Below are 20,384 nucleotides of genomic sequence, written 5' to 3' on the forward strand. Positions count from 1 at the left end.
AATATAAACAGCTAATTGTAAGACAAGTTGCAATTAGCATTATTTGTTTGTTTTTGTTGTTTTTTTATGATATTGTTCTGCAGTTCCCATGCTTTAAATGTAAACTGTTATTGGATGTTAGGGGTTATTCACCCAATCAACCAGAGAGTGGTTTTGACTTTATAAGAGAAAGGAAATAGTAAAGGGTCTGAAAAAGAAAACAAGTAATAAAAAATAAGACCTTACTGTAAATCTGTTTTTGTTTGCCTAGGCCTGCCAGGAATACCAAATGCGTGACATGAAGCTTGTGCACGACGCATATCCCAGTGGAGGGTACCTATATCTGAAGTCCCCTAGTAATACTGGCATAAATAAGGCCAACAAACACAGACCCCATAGTGCAGGGGTTCTGGGACCTACAGTTTCTCCACCACCATATGGGTCGAAGCATGAGTTCACCTGCTACCTTAAACTTCTTGCTGCTCCCTGGTTCAGAATCATTGCTGGAAAAAATAAAAAATGGCATGCGCTCAGCTAGGCACTAGGCAGAGTAGTGAAGTACGGGTCAGGAAACACTCAACTCACAAAACTTAAACCTGCAACCAGCCCATATCTGCGTCTTCCTGCTCTGTATTCTATTTTTGGGCACACCTGTGGTTCTAAGAGGGGAATCTTCGAGAGCAGAGAAGGAGTGTATTTCCCCAGTTTGACCTGCACCCAAACCAAACTTCAATGGTCACTCAAATTTCAGGCCGAACCCACCCATCACTAACTCAAAGGATGCAGAGAGAGACAAGCAGCACTGGGAAAGAAGAAAAGTTTGTGATATTTTGCCTGGGTGAGGTAAAACTTTCAATCTATTTATTTATACAGTGGTCTTACTGACATGTCTGTGGTTAATGGAGTTCTCACTGGCCATATCTGCAGTGATCTTACGGTCATAAACTGCAGGTACCAAAGTATGTCATGGAATACATAGGGCAACAATATGTGATAAAACTGTGTCCGTATTCTTAAACTTTGTACTTCTTATGCTGCCACTAAAAACATTGTTAAAAAGTTCCTTTTGTGTAAAATGTATTTTGGAGTGTGGTCGCAAAGTGGGCATGGCAACAAAGTCTTCACATCTCACCACTGTTTTTCTGTGGGAGGTAAGCATTCACATGGGAGCACTATGTTTGTCTGTGGGGGGGGGGGGTCTAGTTATACCACTGCCTAGTCACAGATGCTGCAGAATTGGAAATAAGTTAAAAAAAAAGCAAAATAAATAATGAAGGTAATGAAAATGTTGCTTAGACCAAGTCCATCATTAACATATTGAAAAACAAACTCTCTATTTTAGGAGTTTAACACCATTACACTGACATCAAGGCCCCTTTCCAAACCACATATTTGGAAAAAAAATGAATATATTGTAGTAAAAAAAAATCAAAGCTACATCAGCATTGTTTGACAAATCCATTTTAGCCACATACATACAAGCTTAAAATTTCTTATAATCAGGACGGTACATGAAAGTTGTAAACTAATGAGCAGATGGTGCTGAAATAATATGAATCTTACCTTACTGAAAGAAGCAAGATCTCTGATAGGTGCATGTATTCCCGCCATCTGGGACACAGACTTCTGGCCTTGTTGTGAGTTCATAGCTGAACTGCAATTTCCATTGGCATCATGGGATCCCACAGATTCACTGCTAGTAGAGCCGTGAGTGGGGGCATAAGTGGGATCACTGCTAATGGAGGGGTGAGTCTGGGCATGAGTTGGCTCAGTACTAACAGAGCAATGAGTGAGCACATACTGATCCTTTACATATGATGAACGCACAATGCGTTTCCTGATGTCACTGAAAGAATCTTCACCTAATCAAATGAAATTAAAGCACAATACAGTGAAATCTCAATTTTACATCCCCTGATTTAAAGTTTTCCCTTAGTTTACATAGTTTTTTTGTGGTCCCACTTATATAATATGCATAATACATTTCCCTGATTTTACACCATTTTTTTCTGGTCCCCTGAAAAACGTAAAATGGGGGTTCTACTGTATTAAGTGTTGAAGAGATTACAGTCTGTTCAGTAATTGTGAAACTCTCAGACAGGCACTTGAATAACACTACCGGGAAATCTACACCTTTAGATTTTCCATTAGAACTATACATAGCTAAGAGGAATACCTATCATGGCATAAACGTATAGTATCTTCCAAGACATTAGTCTTCTTGTTTATTGTAATGTGATTATAGCAGCTCAGCTGAAAGTTACAAGGAACTTAAGGCTAGCCTGCTTTTTGACCCGTTTAACTAAAAGCATTGTATTATACACAGCTTGTTATCTGCTGTGCAAATTAAGAACTAAAAAATTTACCTAAAAATACAAATGTTTTAGTGCAGAAGGTTTTTAGACACACAGCACTGTTAGCAGAAATAGAAAAACACATGCTTATAATTGTTACGAACAATTCCTACTAACTTATTTCTGGCTTTTCACTGCATGCTGAAAACTCCATAGATATCTCATGGGAAATTTCCTGTAGGGCACGACCCATATCATCAGCCCCTGTGGGTGGATTTAAACAACTTGTTTCTGTGCTCTCCGGGACCTGAGAATCTTCCTGGGACTCAAAGACTGAGCTAAAAGAGCCACACCTGACACTCTTTCTCTAAAACAAAAAAGCACATGTAAGGAAAAAGTATCAGATATTCCCAGATATTGGCAACACAGAAAATACAACCCATTAAAACTATAACCTCACCATATCCCTCTTGCCACGGAAGCTGGCTGTGTGATACAAAGCACAGTAGCTAATAAGAGAGCCCCCAGGGTAGAGTGGAGCAATTTCATTAGGTGTCAGCAGTGCCTCCATAGTATCAGGCATGTACCAATCTATAGTGATATCGCTAAGAGCCGGCTCCAGTGCCTTCTTTAATGATTTAATAAGCTAAAACAAAAACAAAAAGAAGTTCTTTAACGGAGTCAGACAAACTACAAAATATTCATCAGAGAGTAAGTAGTATTGTTATAGTGCAAGGAGACAAATACAAGAGGTCCTCTGCACTCAATCTATTATCAATATTTGTCTCGGTGTCCTAAATATATTGATAATGGGTGAGTGCAGAGGACCTCTTGTATTTGTCTATATGTATTTTGTGGTCACAACCTCATTGCACCCCCACATAAATGGTTTTAAAAATTTGTGGTGAGCACAACTTCCCCTTGTTTGTTATAGTTTATACAGCCAGCTTCATGTTGTAGCTCCCACCCTTTCCAGCTAAAGTCAGGTGATCCCAGTGGTGGCCAATAAAAGGCAAACCATGTTTGGGAGTTTTAATCTTGAAAGCAGCAAGTAAGTTGCAAGTAAGTTAGTCCCTGTGTAAAATGTATAATGTAAAATGTATAATGAAGCAATAGAATTCTTAATGAATCAGATAAAATTGAGCATAGAACTGGCCAGATATGGGATGATTTTGACGTAGTTGGCCAGCTTGAATATATTGCAATATATGGACAAACAATCCCTGTTTTGTTTAAAGGGTAAGACATTTTTTAGTAGCAGTATGCACAAAATGCCTCAATGTCCTAAATATATTGATAATGGGTGCAGCATGCAGAGGAACTCTTGTATTTGTATATGTGGATTTTGTGGTCACAACCTCATTGCACCCCACTTAATGGTTTTAAAAATTAGTGGTGAGCACAACTTTACCTTGTTTGATTTAAAGTAAGAAGAAGCACAGGAAAATTACCTTGGGCTGCAATCTTTCCCCCTCACCTAGCAGCTCCACGGTACCACTGCTTACTCTGGCTGCTTCTTCAAGAAATCTGTGGCCAGCTCTGACATCAAGACCAAACCCAAACACCCTGCAGATCCAAGAGGCAGAAACATAACTCCTGAATGAATGAAATAATATTCATTTCATTTTTCCCCTTTTCGCTCCAGTGTATACTCCATAAGCATTTATATCTCCACTAAACCCTCAGGTACACACTGGCTGGAATGAAGAAAAATGAAACTCTAAATTCAGTACTTCATGCAGTGTGATTATGCTTTACTTGCCAGCACTGAGGAAGAGAGAAATCTAAAGTTTTATAGTACAACTGTGTATTAATCATTGTTGCCAACATCATCATCATTTTAACATAGTGTCAGCAAGTTCTGCACCACTTTACCAGTGCAGCAAAAATGTTCAAACATTTTTCATATATGAATTATAAAAGGTTTCTTTTTTTTCCTGTAAACTTTAGGAATCAAAGATTATGTGGTCTCTTTACAGTTTTTATTTTTCTTTTATAAAAGGGGACTAGGGGAAGGTTTACACCATCACAGGTACAGTTATAATTACAGTCAGTAAACAGGAATGTAGATGTACTGAGGTCACTCATTTACAGTATGCAGTCATTTCAGATAAAGGAATCGTTCACAAAGTGTACTATTTGCAGGCTGCAGTATTGTATTGCATTAAATACAGATAATTATGAGGTAGAAGCTATTCAATCCACCTATATATCATCATATTTCTTAGGGCATTCACATGTCATATATGTTAGATCAATGAGGTATGTTGGCTTTACTCATCTCAACTGACCCTCCAGAGAACTAGTTCAGAACTAGTCCATTACTAGAGCTATCACTTTGTCTTGTATATAAGTCATCACTTAATTTCAAAAGCAGTATATTTGTGGACAAGCCAAGCAGGTCCAGACTGAGAATTAAAATAGGCCCTGGCATTTCAGGTACATAGAGCCACACCAGCCCACTAAATACTGACTTTCTATGGCACCTTATAGCAGTCCCTCTGGCATTTGCCAGAACCCACATATTGCCAGTCCGGGCCTGAAGCCAAGAGTATACAGGTTCTTTCTCTACATTTAGGATGTCGAGTTATAGATTACCCATGCCACAAAAGGTGTTGAGGATGATATATAATTGATGTATCATCCAAATGACTATACATCAGTCCCTGGTTGCTTTTTACAAATTGTTAGGCTTTAGTTGCACTCTTCTCCTAGTTCTCCTGATTCATTGCAGAGAAATTACTTTTCCATTTCTAATAAGAGCAAAAGGTAATGAAAGTGAAGTTCTTTCCTCTCTCTATTTCAATTGACCTCCTACAAAATCATACTGCGCTTGACAACTGTACACATTCATTGTATGGCTTTCCTAATCCTCTGCATATTGACTTCATGTCCTCACCAGGTCACACATATACTAAATCAGGTATAACGAAAATTATTTAAAGGTTATAAACAGAAAAACATATTGCATAAATAATACTTTTTTTAGTAAGAACTTTTGTCACATACTCGGTGTACTGCTGCAAACTATAAAGTTTGCAATATTTACTGGGCTCACAAAAGCTATAATAAATTCATGCAAGGAAAAATAATTCACACAGAGGTATGGTTTTAAACACTGCCCATATTTTTTACATTAATGACTTTTATTACATATTCCCATATATATCTTGTATTTGTCTAATTTTGTGTGCATCATAATAGGCCAGGTTTGTCAAAATTGGTAGGACAAACATCCAGGACTACAGTAGGTAAAAACAGACCCAGTCATTTTAGGGGGGGAACTATACCATATATAAATAGTATTGTCCGGTTACACACTAGGCTCCAGAGACATACTGTACTTTTGCAGTGATTAATTGAACTTTAGCATCAGTACAGATTGTCATTTGTCCAATAAAATATTTCCTGGGACTAAATATGAGAGGTATTTGTAATAAAGTACACCCCAGAGATCCCCATAAGGGCTATGTAAAGAAATTAATTAGGCAATATTTTCAGAACTAGACTTGGTTTTTACAGAGCCAGCTTCTTAATAAATATAAAAACATATTATTAACTTTGTAAAGCTCTGAGCAGTGAACTACTACTTCTCTCAGCTCTATGTGTAAAGACCACATTGTTTTGCTTTATTCCTGTAAGAGTTATTTCATTATTTCAAATAGTCAATTTACCCAAGTGGCAGCTGTATGTCTAATAAATTATTACCTTTATGATTCCTCCTGGAATAACAGGGATAACAACTAGATACACCGCAAAATACAGTGCTCTACAAAAACTCTAACCTTGTAGTCTTTGCATGGTAAGTCAAAAGCTCAATGACTCTTCCAGGACACCTAGGAGATGTGTCAGTAAAGAGAAAGAGCTGGCGTGGGTACCCACGATGCACTGGAAGGGTCAGGATATGGCCCAGCACTGTCACCAAGTTACTGGAACTACAGCTGAGTTGTCCATTCTTGATATGATCACAAGCTGCCTCCAATGACTCCTATAAAGCAAGAAATACTTATCTGATACATTGATTATAATCATAGACATGGTATTTCCTCCACCTCATTATGGAAGAAATATTAAAAATAAGATAATTTAGTAATTATGGCTAAAGGTTTAAAAATATAAGAGATATTAGATAAAAAGCTGTCCAATGTGCTAAATGATCAGTACTGAAAAAGCTCACCAAGTCCCCCGAGTCCTTTGCAGTCAGTAGAGCAGAGTACCCAGAATCCCTTGAAGCTCCTCCCTAAACCCTGCCACCCACTCACATTGCTACACTGCCTGCTGGTCTGGAACAGGGTTATGCTGTCACATGTGCCACTTCCCAGATTCAGCAAAGTACGTGCGGGTAAACTCCTAACAGCCAGTAAGAGGGCATCCTACAGCAGGTTGAGCAAAAGGGAGAAAAAAAACGAATATAGAAAAACAAGATGAGTACATTGTTGCTTGGCTCATTGACCCAGGTATTTATAAAAAAAAGTTTGCATGGAAGTTAAGACAGGACCTGAAAGAAAAAGTCAGAAAAAATCAGAACAAAAAACCCTAACCTTACAGTCAGCATGATCTATGTTTAACAGTATTACAAATGTAGAAACCACATAGCATTTTAAGTTCCAGTTTGGAGCATGTTATAGCATATATAGAACTGTGACATAAAAGTAGGGATCCACCAAATACCAGATTCTACTTGGGACTTGAAAGAAGCAAGCCATTTTTTTTTTAAAAAAAAAATAACTTTTTAAAATTATCATGTCATTTTTTTGTGGTTTTCTACAACTTTGATTTAGATATTTTAGATATGCAAATTAAACTTAGGATTTTGTTCAGACTTGCATTTGTACATTAAGTATTTATGGGACTCCTAAAATTGTGGGTTCTGTGCATCCATGCATTAAAGTTTATTTCGAAATTCAGCTTCACTTTAAAATGTTGAGTGTTCTATATGGATAGAATAGCATCAGCACTCTCTGCAAATTAGAATTTGTAAAAATGTTTCTTACCCGAAAATTATGCGAAAGCTCTCCTGAGTGATACACAAGGAAAATTATTTCTCTGGTTATAGTCGGGAGGTCAGAGATTAATGAGCTGAGGGACATAAGGTCAGGGCAGAAGTTCAACATCAATACTGGGGTGAAATGGAGATCTTTGTGGAAGCGTCTCCTTACAAAGCTGACCTGTGACAAGTCAGAAAGTATGTTATAGGAACACACAAAATTGGTTGCATACTTAAACACTATAGATACAATTAAATACATAACCAGGCATAGGTTACACTAGACTACAGTTCAAATTTGGTTTGACTCAAACATACTGTGGAAATCCACAAACAAAATATCAGTCCCATATAATGTCAGCTGATGCTGTCATTTGTTTACCGGTGGCATATCTAAAAATGATTGGGACTACTGTTTTTTTTTTACTCCCTACTTGGGTAATATCTGTTTTGGGCAAATATATGAAAACTGTGCATCAGTTATGAACTCAAACTGGACCCCCTAGGCTTATGGATCATGTGTTTTCTCTGCTGGCAAAGTCAATCCACACACATCTCGTTCGTGTAGTTCCACGGATTCATAAGATCTGCTTTTCACTTTGCACACAGGGAATACAACACATTCATTTTCTGGCAGAAATCTGTATGTAGTCAATGACAGGCAGATCTCATTCATTATTATCATGATTATTTTTTATCAATAAGATGATATTTTTAATGCTTACCTGTCTTTCTGGGTCACTAGATTTCTTAACTGCCCTTATGAAGTCTCCTCGCTCTCTTATCTGCATTTTGTATTGCGAAAAACTTTTTCTGCCTTTTTCCAAACATAAGTGAGGAATGTATGGTTCTAAAATAAAAAAAATCGTGCCATATCATATTCTCTCATACACCACATGAACAACTGGTAATGTGGTGCTATCAAAAGTTCCATCATAAAAACCCCCTCAGGAATAAAAATGCACCCCTACCATGCTCACATCCAAAGACTGCTAATCTCCAAATATGTCAACCAAAGGGCTTCAAATACATTAATGAAATTAAACCATTTTATTTTGTGTCCTTTCTCCTTTTAACATAATCATATTTTATATATTCCTCTAACCACTTATTTACCTCATTCACCACATCACCTTAAACCAGATGTACCAATGTCTCACCACTAAGATGCAGGATTATCTCCAAAGCTCGGTTACATTCATGTTCTTCTGCCAAACTGATCCAAACAGACGAGGCTGAGAGAGCAAATGGACTGGCATCAGCACGGAGAGCATGAGATGTACTTTCTATTCCTAAAAATAGAATAAGCCATTTTATTAGTACAGACGTTGTCTTGTGTTTTTATAAAGGACATATAGGATAAATATAATCTTTAGTTGCAAACAAGTCAGTGACATTGTAGCTGTTCTCACCATTTTAAAAAACTGTCAGAGGCTTATAAAGTAGCTGTGGTCGCTTACAACATACTTCTGAGCTGCTCCTGGCATCACTACCAAAACTTGAACTCAAATTAGTCTTTCAGGCTGAGGATAACTTTCATTATCAGTTCAGTCCTTTGTCACCTTTATAACATAGCAAATTACTAATTCCCAAATACTAAAAATCTCAACAAAGTCGGCATGAAAAGAATGGCTACTAGGGGCAGATTTATCAAGGGTCGAATTTCGAAGTTAACAATACTTCGAAATTTGACCATCGAATTAAAATACTTCGAATTCGAATATCGAATTCAAACTTTTTTTCATTGAATTTGGCTATTCTGCGATCGAAGTAAAATCGATCGAACGATAAATTCGGTCGAACCGTTTGATTCAAAGGATTTAATCGTTCGATCGATTTTACTTCGATCGCAGAATAGCCAAATTCGATGAAAAAAAGTTTGAATTCAATATCCGAATTCAAAGTATTTTAATTCGATGGTCGAATTTCGAAGTATTGTTAACTTCGAAATTCGACCCTTGATAAATCTGCCCCTAGTAGCCATTCTTTTCATGCCGACTTTGTTGAGATTTTTAGTATTTGGGAATTAGTAATTTTGCTATGTTATAAAGGTGACAAAGGACAGATCGAACGATTTTTACTTCGACTTCAAAAACGTAGAAAAATGCTGTAGAAGGTCCCCATAGGCTAACATAGCACTTCGGCAGGTTTAATTTGGCGAAGTATTGAAGTCGAAGTTTTTTTTAAAGAGATTAAATAGTCGAATAGTTGAACGATTTTTACTTCGAAACGAAGTCAAAGTAAATTCGAAGTCGTAGTATCCTATTCGATGGTCGAAGTATCCAGAAAATTACTTCGAATTTTTTTACTTCGAAAATTCCCTCGAATTTACTTTGACCCTTGATAAATCTGCCCCTAAAATTAGAAGAATTACAGTGTTTTGAGAAACACTCTATTCACACAGGAAAAACCAGGTCAGAGGCTACCCTGCTCAATGGTTGACATGGATATTGTTCAAAATGGAAAGTTAATAAAAGCTACAAAAGCTCAGGGCACCAAATTTCCCTTCTTGCGGGTGCAAGTAAAGTCAGGATGTGGGTCATATTGGAGAAATGTGGGATTTACTGTATCAACATTTACCCCTTAAAAATTCTATTGCATAGAGTGGGTAGCGTGAGTGCATATCACAGCATTTTTAGCAATCTTATTCAATTTTCAGTTATGTGTTGTTGCTTGTTTTTGCCCTTACAACATTTGATGCACAGCAAGACTAGTGAACATTGATCACTGTTCTCACTGTGCAACTTTTCTTGTTTATATTTATATATATATTTAGTGGATTTATTGCATTTTGTTCTTGAGAACTTATTTGTACCTGTAAAAATTGTGTCTGCAATATTTTCTTTTTAGGGTCTATATGTCATATAGGAAATTGGAAGAAAAACCATAAAAACATAAAATTAACTGCGTGTTTGAGGAAAATAGGGGAGGAAAGGAAAACAACAGTTTAACATGTCCATAGTTAACTAATGTTTAGGTGAATGAGTGCCTATTACCATTTTATCCCCATTTCAATTTTCTTATCTATCTTCTTGAGCCCCTTATGTTAAGGTCATTCCTCTCCATTCATTTTCTACATGGAGGTGTGACCCTAAATTTACAAAGGAAAAAGCTATCTATAATCTGTGTTAAGATGGCCATAGACATGCAGGTATATCTTATGTGCTACAATCAATCGTTTGTTGCAATGTTCCGACCTGCCACTAACCATTCAGATTAAATAAAGTAGTAAAAATAACAAATCAGATAATGTTCTGGCCATTATTTCAAAGACAGCATTTTACAACAAATAGTAGTGACAGTTACCCATTGATATCAGTGGGTTTGCAATAAATGCAAAGATATTATTGTTAGCCAACAGAAATCTTCTAACTTGTCCAATCGACTAAACAACCAATGGCACAAAAAATGTCAAGGAGATCCACACACAGTCTGAAAATCATACAAAATGAAGATTCATATGACTTTATCTTATTATATAAATGGAGAGAAGGTGGTCAAGGGGGAGAAAACAAAATAATGTGAGTTTTCCCCAAATAAAAGTTGAACAAAAAGTGGTTAAAAAAACAAAAGCATTTATTAGGACACGAGAGACAAAAAGGGGGAGAAATGGGTGAATGGTGGATCAAGTCAAAAGGTAGATAGAAGAAAAAGGGTTCTGGTTGAGTCATCTAGGCGTACGCAGAATGGTAGTATTAATTATTTGTGCTAGACATGCTTTTTTTCTCAGCCTTACCAGTCTATTTACCAGTTTACACAGTACATCCTAAGTTGTTAGGCCTCTTATTTATTTACTGAAAAGGACAGTTTGAAAATAAAATACAATATCATGCTGTATTGTTCAACATATATGTACCTACTGCAAGTATAAAGAAGAAAGAACTATCGGAGAACCATGGCGGTACTCCATGCATGCATGGAATGAAATTGCAAACTGTAGCCTGACTAAATGTAAAGACAAATTGGAAAGAAACCTACTAACAACTAAAAATGAATATTTATTTTAAAAATTCCTCACCTGCCAGAAGACAAGGTCCTTGTACTTCCAGGCGAAAGCTGAATTTGTAACGATGTACATTGGTAGCTGGCTCAGACAGAGCAGCAGAAAGAGAACCTGAAGAGGGTGAAGGCAGAACCAGAGGGGAGTCACTGAGCAACACCCATGGATTTCCTCCTGCTCCACCAAAACAGCTGGTTGGACTGAAACACAAAAATGTATATTTATTGTCCCAGTGTACTTACCAACAAATGAAAATATGTAAAGACCAACACATTAGGGTTCACTATCGATGCAAGTACGGTAATGCAAAGTGCACTTTCAGATACCAATCACCATTTTTTTTACCCATAACAAATTTCTTACATAATTCCAGTGTAACTGAAGCTGCACTGAGAATGCAATTGTGCATGCTTGAGGTAGCAAATTTTCCGACTTGGGATTGTTTCACTTTTTGTGCTCTGCATTAAAATTATGTTTGCATGTGATTTTTCAGGGCAAGCCTGCTGTGCTTATTTACACAGCCTGCTGTGGGAAACCTGGAATTACTGCCATGTTCAAGTATTAGGGCACCAGAGCAATGGTGTTTAGCACAACTATATCAAAGTGCAAGAAGCCTGTTTAGACACAAGTAACTTTATATAAATGGAATTTATAATGCAACATTTGCATTCAGTTTAGTGTGATTGAACTTGTGGGTGCATTCATAAATGAGCCCTAATATGTTTTACATCAACTAAAATCTACACAATTGTATTGTACTGTATATTAAAGCAATATACAGTACAGTGCCAGTACATACGACAGTGTACACACCACACAAGGACTTTAGTAAGTGAAGCCAGTTCCCCATACACAAAACGCACAATCACCATAAGCACAACCTGTCGTCACACAGACCCTCCCCCTCTTCGCTGGGTTCCCCTGGAGAAGGGGCAAAGGGTGTGAGTGTGGAGTTGAGGATCACATGCACTGCTCCATTTGTAAGAGTCTTTAGTTCTCTGCTGCTCCTCAGGTTCACACTTAGTGTTGCAGAAGGAGGAACTGCTCCCACACTGAGGATAAACAAACCATGTGCAGTATTTGAATCCAGGATAAGGTGACCTGGGGAAAAGAACAACAACAAAACACATAATGGTATATAATACACAAAAGCCATGAATATCTTGTAAATTATATCCTTATAAACGGTGAGTTCTGATGTCATCAGTTATAAACGGTGAGTTCTGATGTCATTTCAGTCACATGACTCATTGAAATGTGTGTATTATAATAAATAAAATACCCCCAGTTGTAAAATATGAGGATATTAGAAGTTACCTCGGAGTTCCATGACCTGTATAAAAACACTCGGCCTTGGGCCTCGTGTTTTTATATGGTCATGAAACTCCTCGGTAACTTATAATATCCTTATATTTTACAAAAGGGGGTACTTTATTCACTTTATTTTTCTAAACCAATGAATAAAAAAATCTTTCTTCAAAAAGCCTCTACTAATCACCAACATATCCAACTATATCAATCTGCTGCTGTGGAGAGACTTTAGAAGAAAAATAAATCTGTGTTTGCTGGAGTTTAGACATTAACATTACTCAGTATCCACTTCAGGGTAAAATACTCACCATTGGGGCAAAGACAAGGCAGGCAATCCCAAAGGAACTTGGTGCAGCACTCCTCCATCCGGCTTTGACTGTGGACCTGGGCTTGCACTTTCCGGTTACCAGTTGTAGCCTCAAAACCAGTTACCACCTCCCCATCATCCAACAGATATATAAAAATAGCTAGAATAGAGGAATTAGATTATTTTATGAGATGGTGTCACAGTAGGTTATGGAGTAGGGAAGAGAAGACATCTTACCAGGACCCCCAACATCAGAGGGGTCCCTTGTCGATGAATATACTCAGCATATATTATTTTACAGTTATATATGTTTATCTGTGATGATCATCCAGCAGCCCCTCAACTGCTAACGAACTGCATCTCCTATTATCCCACCAGCAGCTAAATCCTGTTGTACATACACCACAGCTGGAGGGCTGCAGGTTAAGTAAAAAAAAGTCTGAAACTTTGTGGATGCAAGTTGCAAGGTATGTATATTATTCCTTTAGTTTTTCAGGGCTTTAGAGCTTTGTTTGGTATTCATAATCTCGATTTATTGTTTTGGCTAAAAGGATTGAATTGAGTAGGAGGTCTTGTCCATTCTAAACGGATTCATGGCATTTATTGAAAAGAAAATAGAAACCTAAAAATAATAGAGGTTATACAATGAAAGGTACAAAGTTTTGTACAGGTGTAATTTACTAAAGCAACCCATTAGCAGGTAACATTGCCTGGTCACTTGTTTAAAACTTAAGGGCGCTGATGCCATTAGGCCTGTTGAGTAACTCGCCACCTGGTAACTTTAAGAACAGAATTTCCAGTTATTACACACAATTGTGCTCTCTGCAGTTGCGCTGAGCCCCCCAGGACCTGCTCCTGCTCCAAAAAGTTAAGTGCTGGGATAAAGGGGGGTTGTATCGAAGGAGCCAGCGAGGGGGAGAGAATTGGCCCTGTTAAAACCAAACATCTGATTGGTTGCTTTGGGCTGCTTCACCTGGGGAAACTTAGTGCCAATGAAATGCTGTATGTTATATACTGAACTTACTTTGCTAGTGCAGAGGGTCTGTATTAGTAATGACGCATGTCTTCAAAGATGTTAGTGAGGTTACATCTCTCACAGAAGCTCATGCTACTATACGGCTGATACTTAACCAGTTTCAATAGTTTCTATGTTTCCACATCATTTTAATCTAAATAAGTTACTAATCAGCTTTGTATAATATTATATAGAAAATTCTTAGTATGCCCATAAGCTTAGGTACCAGTTGTCAGTAGCCCATAGCATGTGCAGGGAATAAGAAAAAAAATGATGGGGAGTTACTAGTGGCATCTACAAATACACAGATTGCAAAAAGGGTTGGAGGCTTTGGACAGATAAAAAAAGCCCAAAACATAAGTTGTTGATGTTTTAGTTCTCTTTTAATTGGCTGTACAATGGGGCTAAATTACTGATAAAAAATATAATCACCTATAGCAGATGGTTCTATCACTTTAAAGGGCAAGTCAACCCCAACATAAAAATTTGTCTAACAAAAGAAAACCTAATTATAAGCAACTTTTCAATATATATTTATTAAATATTTTCAGCATGTTATTTGTAAATATAATTGCTACTGAAAGCAGTATTTGCCTAACTCCTGGTTGTTACATTTCAAACAATGTTGCAAAATTCTTAGTTCCCCAGCAAAGACAGGTCTGTTAATCAGCGGCCTTGTCTGAGCCACCAGGACAGAGAACAGAAAGGGGCAGACAAACACTGCTTTCAATAGTAATAGATATACAAATAATGTAAAAACCATAGAAAATTTGTAATGAATTTATATTGAAAATTTACTTAAAATTAGGTTTTCTTTTATTAGGCAAAAAATATGTTTTGGTTGACATTCCCTTTAAGGCTAATGGCATTTGTATGAATTTGTGTAGTTCCATTTTCTCAAAAACGTAAACATTCATGCATGTTTAAATAATAATAAAGGCAAATAATTAAAAATCAATGGATTTTTTTGTGATTTTTATCTAAATATTCTATAAGTAGTGATTACTCAAGATTTTTGAATAGACAATTCTTGGCATTTTGGCCTAGAGACTTTCCCATTATAATAGTATAATGATGGCATTTAATGCTAATCTAACCCAGAAAATATCAGTTGCTGAGCAGTAAATCTCAATTGTTTAAACATTAACTAAATCTCTAGATACATACATCTCAAATCCATGATTTTACATTTTCTTTGCTATGGCAAAAATCTTTTTGCTTATGGTTTAACTTTCACATGGTTCATAGTCCTTAAAACAATTTAGGTTATGTTATGGCAAAGTAAAATAAAAGCTACTTGCTTACCTTGCACAGTTTCACTTCCAGGGTTAAGATATGTAAGGTGGGCATTGAGACCCATGCTGTATCCATTGGCATAGGCAGTAACACAGGATGACTCTAGAGGGAGCTGAACCCATGATGAGGCATTATAGAGGCCTGGCATGCTGCTACTAAAGATAACATAGAAAGAGAAATCAGATTACAGATTACAATCACACAGTGACAAAAATCAAAGGCTGGAGGACTTTCACAGTTTTAGGAAAAATTATAATAATAATAATGTCCCACAAATCACAGATTTTTGTAGGTAAAACCTTGTAAAGATAGCTCATGTGCCACTGCATCCCTAAATTAAGGCATGTGATTTACCTCAAATGTTACTTGATAACTGTGATCCCCCTTATCAGTCTTAGCAAACTGACCCAAGATGTTGTTTTGTTCCCTCCTTGGGCAAAAGACAGAACAAACTTGAAATGTTTAATTTAGAGACTAAATCAGGGAAATATCCTTGTGTGTGAGGTTCAGTCACCCAAAAAAAATGACTGTCCTAATACTGCACAAATTCACACAAAGCAGAATCCAACAATTTCAGTCACACATACACAAAAGATGCTCTGAAGATGCAGAGACTGCCGGTCTCACATAAATGCAGAAACTTCTTCCTTCTGCATTAAAGGATCCTCTCTCATACAGAATCTCATACAGTTGTTCTCTGGTCTCCAGGCTGCTTAGTGATGCCAACTGAAAGTTTCCAGGACCTGCAAAATGCAGCCAATCATGTTTACTAGAGGATTAATCATTTATCTGAAAACATCCTTTCCTGTTCAAACAAAACTCATGATAAATGGAACAAATTTCAGGATCTAAGCACTGAAAAAGCCTGTCCGCGATTATCTCAGATGAAGGAGTTACTTTATAGAAAGACCAAATGCTTTGAGCCTTCCATAAACATGCTGTACAGGTAACCATACATAGGCCAATAGAAACTGCCGATGGACTTCCCCAACTGATATCTGGTCGAAAATCATCAAGATATCAACCAGACTCCTTTAAAAATATCATTGGACTGAGGACTACATTGGTTTGCTGATCATTCCAACTGCCTGTATTACAGATGTTGTGATGTGATCAGTTAGCCCTCAAGGTGGGCATATTGGGGGAAGATCCGCTAGTTTTGAGACCTCGATCCTGAAGAGTATGGCCACCTTTTGACCAAACATTTATTGACCAATTATTGTCTGCAGTCAGGTGTTACCTTCACAGGACTGTAACATACCAAAAAATTGATTTCCAATTATTTTACTGAACCTTTATTAATTTTTCCCCTCCAATCTCCATATTTCATATGTATTCAAAAGAGAACTTTTGCAAAATTAAAGAAAATGTAATTCTAAGCAATTTAACATTATGAATTACTTTTTTTAGTTATTTGTCATTGCTATCGGAAGTAGTATATTCATTGAACTTCTGGTCCTGATTCCTAAAAATGTGTAGTAAGAAGCCTGCTGATTAACAGACCTGGAAAAGGACTTCTGCTACATTGTTTGAAGAGTCAGAAAAATAAAACATTGTGGAATAAGCAAATGCATCATTGCGAGAGCATTAAATAGCAATTTTAAAACCATTGAAACTGAGTGATGCCTATCAGAGTGCCCCGTACATAGGCAGATAAAATGGCAACTTAGGAGTATATTTATCAAAGAGTGAAGTCTGATAACGCCACAGTCCCCTAGTGTGAAATACTGCCACTCTCCATTCATTTCTATGGGAAAGAGTATTCATCAATGGGTGAAAGAGAGTATTCAACCTTTGATAAATACGCCTTTCAAAATGCCGTAGAAATAAATGGAGAGTGGCGGTATTTCACTCTTATTCATAGTGTACTGTGGCGATCTCAGACTTCACTTTTTGATAAATATACCCCCAAGTCCGAAGGGGTCGAATCGGCCACGTACCCATGTACGACCACATTTTGCTCTTCAGAGTTACCTCCTTCACAGGTAACTCGCTGCATCATAAACTCTATTTTAATCTGCAAGCCTAAAATAAAGACAGCAACTAAAGACAGAAAGGGGCTCATTACACAGAACTTCACATTAAACAAATGCCGTTTATTTCAGAAGAGGGCATAATGAGTAAAAATAAAACTATAATAACCTTTAATAGTGGAACAAAATAATCAAACAATTTGGATGGTACATGACCCCTTCTGTCAGTCTATATATTGCGTACTGCCTGTTGTCACCTGAACTAGGTTTTTCTTACTAAAGAAAATATAATTCTAAGCGACTTTCTATTTTGCAAGACACATTTTAAATCATCATTAAAAGAATGTTGCAGTAGTCACCAACCGTCCTGCCAAGACTTAATTCCCCACAGTCCTTTGCACGCTCTGTTATTAACAGTCCTTTAAATAAGGAGAATTATAAAAGTACGCATGCACACTATTGCTTTACTGCTTCACAGCTTGATGTTTCACATAAGATTTAATTTCGAACTGAAAGTGCCAATCAAAAGTTCTGTAAGTCATGATAAACTTTAAAAATAAATTAACAGAATCACTGGAATAACTACTATACTGCAGACTATGTGAGCGGGGTGGGGCATATTTTTTTGGCAGAGGGGCCTGGCCTGACAACATTCCTCCATTGAACTGAATCGATTTTTGCAAGAAAGAAATTTATATTTTCCCTCCCTAAAACTCCCAAGCCCCTTCTATGATTTACAGCGTAATTTGTAGAGTGAATATGGACACCTTGCTTGTTAAGCAAAGGCAAAAGAGCTTTCATAATTTAACTCGCAACACATGACATGACTTTCTTTAAAAAACTCTCAGTTGCCTGTATTAAAAGAATGTCTGCATCCAATAGGTGTTAAGGTAGTGCCAAGTCTGAAAGATGATTTGTAGGTTATTCAATTAATGCCCAGCAAGCAGCCTCCAGCTCACATACATTCTGCAAGGAGAGTGTATAAATAAGAGAAAAGCACTGCACTACACATAATAATATGCTTCTTGCTTCTAGTTATAATAACCAGCGGTGTAACAGAAGCATAGCAGGCCACCCTCCAAAAAATTTTTTTCAGGAGGGGGGATCTTAATTCTATCCAGGTACCTGACCCTGTGGTTCCCCCCCCACACACACACACACACTACTGCAAGGTCTGCTTCCTCTACAGTTGTGCCTCTGACTATAACACAATAATTAGTGATATACTTTATAAAGAAAGAGTCAATCATAATGCCATGGCTACATTATTCATGGTCCTGGGAGATAATCTGATGTCCCTGTACTTATGGCACCAGCAATTAGAGTGCTAGCTCTATAGTTGCAACTCACTGGGGGTCATTTATAAACTTCGCGCAGTGCAGATTGGTTCGCAAAGTGAATATATTTGCCCTGCGCATGGTTATATTTATAAAGCTAAATAAGATTGTGCATACAGAATTGCGAATTTTTTGTTCACAATGCGAATGTCTAAAGGGGCTTTATAAATATGTCACAATTCGCAAATTGCAAATCTTTATGCGCACACTCTGCGACTCAATTACGCCACAACTTTGGTGGCGGAAAAAATATTCGCAAAACAGTTTTGCAAACTGCGAATTTAAGTTACTGTCAACGCTATTTTCGCGCACAACAACCTCGCACATTCGGTGCAGTCGCGCAAACTCCTGTCTCATTTGCGCGCCATTTGCGAAAAGTTATTCACACTGCAAATTCGCAAAAACCGGAGACGGGCAGAGCAGTGCAATATATTAGCGCTCAGCAAAAAACATGCGCAATACAACCATTTGCGAAAAATATGCGCTGATCAAACTTTATAAATGACCCCCACTGTGCCTGAAAATGGCAGCAGCAATGCAGTTATGGGCCCATCATATGAAAATACCAACATTATCTAATACTGTCGTAAATTTTTCTTGTAGCCACAACCAGCCTTTAACTGGACAGTGAATATTCAGGTGCTGTCGGGGCAGTAAGAGCAAAGCTCTGGTGGCCACATGATCAATTTAAAGATACATGTGTATAATTGTAAGTGTTTAATTAGGAATATACACATTTTATGTAGAATTACCAGATCTACAGAAAGCAGAATTTATTATATTATATTGTCTGCACTGTACCCAACACAGTACTCTCCATAGTACCCTCCATAGCTAGAGGAGGGCCCCTAAATCAGAATAAATAGATATATACAATGCTTCCCCCGTGCCTTTTTCTGTGCTTCAACTCCAGAAACGTGTGAATTCCAGGTGAAAACTGGTGGCACTTCCAGATCCACAGATAAATGACATGCCATTGCATTCAGCCCAACTGCACTCAACATTTCCATCTAACTACCAATTATAGCCTGAGGTCCCACAAATCAGCATACATCCATTACACCTCAAATAAATAAAAAAAAGTTGCATCCCTCAAGCTACTGTTGAACTACAACACTAGCAGGAAAGACACCTTTTTAAAATAACACAATAGGTGTGACTAGTCTTCATTAAACACATTTTATTACCTGATATACCATTAGAGAACAGTCATTTCAGACCAAAAAGGCTTTTTTATGGATTACACTGTATGTGACCAGGCTGTGTGTCAATTCAGGGTGAAAAGATAAAGTGTAACAAGTTTTAGAGACCTGCACAGTTTTAAGGAGAGAGGCAGAGCAGTCCCGAGGCCATTATGGATGCCCACGGCTACAGGTAAGAAGGCTATGACAGACAGACCCAACTAAGAAGGCAGTTGTGTACTTTCACAGAATAGCACCGTGATACATATGTCTAAGATGTGGTATTCAGTCTTTTTGGGTTCTAGCCCTGTTTGTTGACAAATATATGGTCTGGCTCCCTCCCTCCCCCCCTCTCAGAAAAATGAACATTTCATTAAACTTTAAATAAGTTCTTATCTACCAAAATACCAGTCTTGCCTCTGAGAGAACTTACAAAAATGTGCACTGGGGGTACAAATGTGGCCATTCACTTGGGAGCCCATAATGAGTTTGGTAATCACTGAGGCCTCTTGTGTTACACACCCACTTCTAGTGACACTTCCTGTTTGCCAGTGACCTATGACCCCTCGCTGGATGCACTGCTCTGGGATTTGCTGAAGTACCAGGAGACAGAGAAACACTTCAAGGTATGAAAGAGAAAACAAACAGGGGGTAAGTAGGAAGCACATCACTGAGGCTTATCATTTCACTTATAGAAAGTACTA

At 37.5% G+C, this 20,384-nt stretch overlaps 1 protein-coding gene across 4 annotated transcripts in view; it reads right to left on the minus strand.

Moving 5' to 3' along the window:
• Positions 1-20,384, minus strand: part of vwa5b2.L (von Willebrand factor A domain containing 5B2 L homeolog) — a 28,447-nt gene that overhangs the window by 7,780 nt on the left and 283 nt on the right. Inside the window, exons 1-15 of one of the 4 annotated variants that reach the window (XM_018263551.2) lie at positions 20,114-20,351; positions 15,777-15,932; positions 15,199-15,344; positions 12,880-13,038; positions 12,130-12,361; positions 11,279-11,460; positions 8,421-8,552; positions 7,986-8,110; positions 7,268-7,441; positions 6,536-6,646; positions 6,059-6,261; positions 3,725-3,839; positions 2,734-2,919; positions 2,451-2,640; positions 1,543-1,841 (exon numbers count right to left, since the gene is read on the minus strand). In XM_018263551.2, coding sequence (XP_018119040.1) covers positions 1,543-1,841; positions 2,451-2,640; positions 2,734-2,919; positions 3,725-3,839; positions 6,059-6,261; positions 6,536-6,646; positions 7,268-7,441; positions 7,986-8,110; positions 8,421-8,552; positions 11,279-11,460; positions 12,130-12,361; positions 12,880-13,038; positions 15,199-15,337 — 2,247 coding nt within the window. In that variant the 5' untranslated portion in view covers positions 15,338-15,344; positions 15,777-15,932; positions 20,114-20,351. Of the gene's footprint in view, positions 1-1,542; positions 1,842-2,450; positions 2,641-2,733; positions 2,920-3,724; positions 3,840-6,058; positions 6,262-6,535; positions 6,647-7,267; positions 7,442-7,985; positions 8,111-8,420; positions 8,553-11,278; positions 11,461-12,129; positions 12,362-12,879; positions 13,039-15,198; positions 15,345-15,776; positions 15,933-20,113; positions 20,352-20,384 lie in introns of those variants that run through there. The other 3 variants (XM_018263550.2, XM_018263549.2, XM_018263547.2) reach the window with 3 other exon arrangements.

Source organism: Xenopus laevis, chromosome 5L (assembly GCF_017654675.1).
Source record: "Xenopus laevis strain J_2021 chromosome 5L, Xenopus_laevis_v10.1, whole genome shotgun sequence".
NCBI lineage: Eukaryota > Metazoa > Chordata > Amphibia > Anura > Pipidae > Xenopus > Xenopus laevis.